General features: G+C 40.9%; 1 protein-coding gene across 1 annotated transcript; it reads left to right on the top strand.

The window, feature by feature from the left end:
* Positions 1 to 524: 524 nt before the first annotated feature.
* On the top strand, positions 525 to 2,668 carry SCG2 (secretogranin II). Its single transcript, XM_054206379.1, has one exon. The coding sequence runs from the start codon at positions 528 to 530 to the stop codon at positions 2,409 to 2,411; it is 1,884 nt and encodes a 627-aa protein (XP_054062354.1). The 5' UTR covers positions 525 to 527; the 3' UTR covers positions 2,412 to 2,668.
* Positions 2,669 to 4,923: the final 2,255 nt, after the last annotated feature.

Genomic DNA, 4,923 nt, shown 5'->3' with positions numbered 1-4,923 from the left:
TAGATACCCTATGGAACAATCTCACAAAATAATTCTGTATGCAGTTTTAATATTAATTTTTTGAGTGGCATTTAAATATATGGATATACTGATTTTACCATTTGAAGCCTCCATTTTCATAATCAAAATGACATCTAGATTCCTCTGAGGGCAGTTCATGAGCTGTATAGGATTTGTATTTTATACTTTGGTGCTGCCATGGGAAAATTGATGTTCATAAAGTACACAGAGCACAGAGATAAGAAATTGCTAGCGTAGGAAACCAGTAGTTTCCAGTAAACTGAGGAATCATGGGAAAGGTTCAGAAAAATCTCATATTTCCACCAAACTACATGTCTGCCATGTATGAGTTATATTAGTTTTCCGTAATTAATAAAAACATGTGTAGCACTGGTGGTATTCTTCATGATGAGTTCCAGTTTAAAATAACAATCTCTGTTTTGCTTCTCAGTTTGCTAATTCTGTCTCCATATGTTAACTGCTTCTTTTTTCCTTCTCCTTCTTTATTTCAAGGAAATATTTTAAATATGGCAGAAACTAAAACCTTCCAGCTTGAAGCAGCCTGTGCTCTCACCTTTTTCTTTGTCCTGATCTGTTGGGTTGATGCAGCTTCCTTCCAGCAGCATCAGCTGCTTCAGAAAGACCCAGACTATGTAATGAAAAACTTACAACGATTCCCAAATCCTGACATGATCAAAGCTTTGGAATACATAGAAGATCTTCGGAAGCAAACGAACAAGGGAGAAAGTAGCCCTGATTACAACTCTTATCAAGGTGTCCCGTATCTCCTGCAACAGAAAGAAAGCAAAGATCAGGTTCGCCTCCCAGATAATGTAAGGGATTCTTTGACTGAAGATGAGTCCCAATGGGTTAAGGTAATGTTGGAAGCTTTGCGGCAAGCTGAGAAAGAGTCAAAAGTTGGCCCGAAGGAGAATAAACCTTACGGTCTGAGTTCAGATAACAGCTTTCCAGCTGGAGTAACTGAAGATTATGAGGCTTACAAGTGGCCTGAGAGGTGGCAAAAATATCTCAAAATGCCACTTGGGCACTATGAAGACAGTTCACGAGACAGTCCTTTCAAGCGTACTAATGAAATAGTGGAAGAGCAATACACACCCCAAAGCCTTGCTACATTGGAGTCCGTGTTTCAGGAGTTGGGGAAGATGGCAGGACCTAGTAACCACAAGAAAGAAAGGCTGGATGAGGACCAGAAATTGTATACAGATGATGAAGATGATGTATATAAAGTGAATAACATTGCCTATGAAGATGTGGTTGGAGGAGAAGACTGGAATCCCATAGAGGAAAAAGTGGAAAGTCAAACCCAGGAAGAGATAAAAGATAGCAAAGAGGAAATTGATAAACATGAAGAGGAGATTGATGACGAAATGAAAAGATCAGGGAAACTCAGCTTCCTTGAGGATGAAATAAGAAGAGACAATAAAGATCAAATGTCAGAGGACGTTTCAAAGCTAATGAATTTTTACCTGAAGAGGCTGATGGGCGGTGCTGCAAATAGGAAATTAAGGACTGGAGGAGAACTTGAGGAAAAAAGAGCACCCACGTTTTTGGATAAGCAACTCGATCCTCAGTCTATAGCTCAGCTGATAGAAATCTCAAGGAATTTACAAATTCCTCCTGAGGATTTAATAGACATGTTGAAAGCTGGAGAAAAAAAGCAGCTTCAGAGTGAAAGGTTGGAAGCTGAGCAGGAAGCGGAATTCCCAGAAGACCTCAACGAGATCGCTGAAACTAATCTAGGACAGAGCGATATATTTAAAAGTAATGTAAACTCTAAAAACGGGTACATGAAGCAGTCCCTTAACGTTATTCCAGAAAATCTACCTGAAGACCTCAATATTGAAGACATTGTCAGTCTTCTGGGAACTGACAATTTAGCTAATCAGAATCCCTCCTACTTACTAAATCGTCTTAATCAAGAAAATGATTTGCCAAGACTGTCTTACATTCCCAGAAGATTGAAAGGACACCCGTTTCCTAAAGCTGCCTGGATGAATGATTTGGAAAGGCGACAAATGGAGTATGAGAAACTGAACGAGAAGGATGAAGAGCTGGCCGATTACTTGGCAAAGGTGTTGGCAAAATATCCTGAAGTTATCAATACGAACCAGATGAAACGAGTCCCAGTTCCAGCTTCTGAAAGCGACTTGCAGGAAGATGACCGGCTGGAGCAGGCCATCAGGGAGCACCTAAGCCAGCTGGGACCACAAGAGGCCGCGAAGTTGACTTCGCTCAGCAAAAGGCTTTCCATGGCTGGGGAAACTGATGACACGCAAAACAGGCAGTATCCGGATGAGGATATGCTAGCAAAGGTGCTGGAGTACCTAAAACAGGAGAAATCAGAGCTTGAAAGAGATCACATTACTAAACGGGCAATGGAAAATATGTAATTGTTCCCCAACTATTATTTCTCTTCAATGTGTTGACTTCTATCCCAATTCAGTTGTGATTTCTTCCCGCTCTCCCACTAAACAACCTATGGTAGACCACTTACCATTGAACAGTCTGCATATCTTTCTCAGAGCTGTTATATTGTTTATTGATATAATATATGTTATAAATTACGGGGCAAACAACAAATTGCTTCGAGTGTTTTAAGAATTTAATGAAATCAAGTAAAACTATAATATGTAAACAAATGACCTTTGCATTGTTAATAAAACATGATAAATGAAGAATGACAATTATCATTTGAAATTTTTAAGATTAATTTGATTATTTTGTTACTGTCTGTAGTGGTTTTTGTGGAGTACCAAATAAAAAAAATAAAGCATTATATATATAGTTTTATTTAAAAGGCTTTTTCTATTCAGTGTTTTATTGTTGATGAATAAATTATTTCTGGACAAGAGACTGTGTTTCTTTGTGGCAGTTGATAAAGTTATAGTAATTTGAAACAGTATATATGTTTTACTTCTACAGAGAATTCTTCTGAAGTCTATTATTTTACTGCAGAGTAAGTTGGTAGTTTTTTTTCTGGGCTGGAAGAACACCGACTGGCATCGTTAAGGGCTGTGCATACCTGAAGAGCTTGCTCAAGTCAACCAGGGCAGTAACTCCATTAACTTTTTTGAAAATTGCTCCCCCCCTGCAGTTAATGGTTATAGATCTCTTGGCAGTGGGAGGAAGATAAATGGTCTGTCCAGCTAAGGCAGACTCTATGGGGAAGCACTCAAAAATTGAACCTTTGTATGTGAGCAGCAGCAGCTCTGGGAAGTTCTGATGAAGTTGATGAGAAGCAGGTGGGTTCCTTGCCATCTGTCATGATGGCTACCACGAAGAAAGAGACAGGCTCCCAGGCAAGGCAAGCAGAGAACTCACCCTGTAGGTGACATCACTTTTTTTCCTAATAAAAATATTATTTCCCATTTCACGAAATGTCCTTTACATGTATACATACATGTACACAGAACCTTTATTATTCACTACATTGCCTCAACACTTGAAACATCTCTTGTGCTCCCGTTAAGACCTGCAGTGGATGTTCTGGAAAAGCTACGGCTCTTTTACAGAACAAAATGTGCTTGTGTAACTCTGTGAGTCAGACATGGTCGTCACCAGGACAGCTCAGGCATAAGCATTTCCAGGATTATAGTTTAAAAGTGGTTTTCCCTGTGGCATTCTCCAGCAACTCATCTCTGCTAAGTGGGGTGGGGATGTTTTTTGGCGAGGCAATGTCTAATGAAGCAAAGTACAAAGGCTGCAGAAATAAGACTTCTTCAGTGTCACCATTACCCTGAGCAATCACAGACTATAGACGTCCAGTCAGAGCTCTTGCTTTGGGACACAGCAAAAGCCTTCCGTTTCCCGTTACTTGGATGAGTCGAAACATTAAACATGCAATTGAAAAAATACCAGAGTTAAATTCACTTCCTTACTCTAAAGTAGGACAAACCTGTTGCCATTTGCGATGCACTTACTTACTTGTGCCACTGGTAGCTTGGAACCACTGTATTTTATTCAAAACAAAATTGTGCTCTTAAAAAAAATAACTATTTTTATCACCTTCATTCCTAATACTGTTTTTCTCCTTGATCCTAATAGTGCTCCGGCAATTCTCGCAGTCCAGAAAATTTTCTTTTGGTTAAATCAGTAACATTTAATAATTAAATACGTAATAGACAAAACTGGGGAAGAGTAATAAAAACAAGAGTACTGAAAATTAAATTAATATTTGCTGTTTTCAGTGAGCAAGTTTCGGAGCTTTATATTTGCCTTCCAAGGTCATATTTTAACAGGAGACTTTATTTATTGCCCTTATTCACACGCACACACAGAGTACCAAAGCCTAACTCTGTAGCTGACTTGCTAGATTCTGCTTTAACCAGGGCTGTAGTTAAATGCCTTTTTTTTTTTTTTCTCCTTTCTTATGGGAAAAAAAGAATTAACTCACATCAGTATTTTCATACAAAGAGATAACGGGCAGCAAGAGAAGCCCAAGGCCATGTGTCCCGCCGGACACAGGTGCTGTGCCACAGAGGAGAGATGCTGGGAAAGGCTCCAGCAGACAGTGTCACAGCTGGCTGTGCACACCTCTGGCTCTCCGGGCTGTAGCCAGGCCATCCTCCCACCACTTCAGGTCTTCCCCTCACACATCAGGTGAGGAGTGGTTTGTTTATCACTGCAAAACATCTTTCCCAGAAGAAGAGGTTTTTTGGAAAGGCTGGCTCCCTTGGGAGCATCCTGCTGTCCCGGGGCTGAGCTTGGCGGGGGACTGAGGAGCTTGGTGGGGAACTGAGGGCTCTGAGATAACATCTCAGAGGGGTTGTACTGGGGGAAGCACCACGCAGGAGGATTTGTGCTCCTGCAGCCTCCCAGGCACGAGGATCTCGTCTCCTGGCCAGGGCTACAACCTGCGTGCTGCGGCATGGGGCTGCCATGTGGACCAGCCAGAGGTTGTGC

The sequence above is a fragment of the Rissa tridactyla genome, chromosome 6, assembly GCF_028500815.1.
Source record: "Rissa tridactyla isolate bRisTri1 chromosome 6, bRisTri1.patW.cur.20221130, whole genome shotgun sequence".
In the NCBI taxonomy this organism is placed as follows: domain Eukaryota; kingdom Metazoa; phylum Chordata; class Aves; order Charadriiformes; family Laridae; genus Rissa; species Rissa tridactyla.
This window is presented reverse-complemented; position numbering and strand designations above follow the sequence as displayed.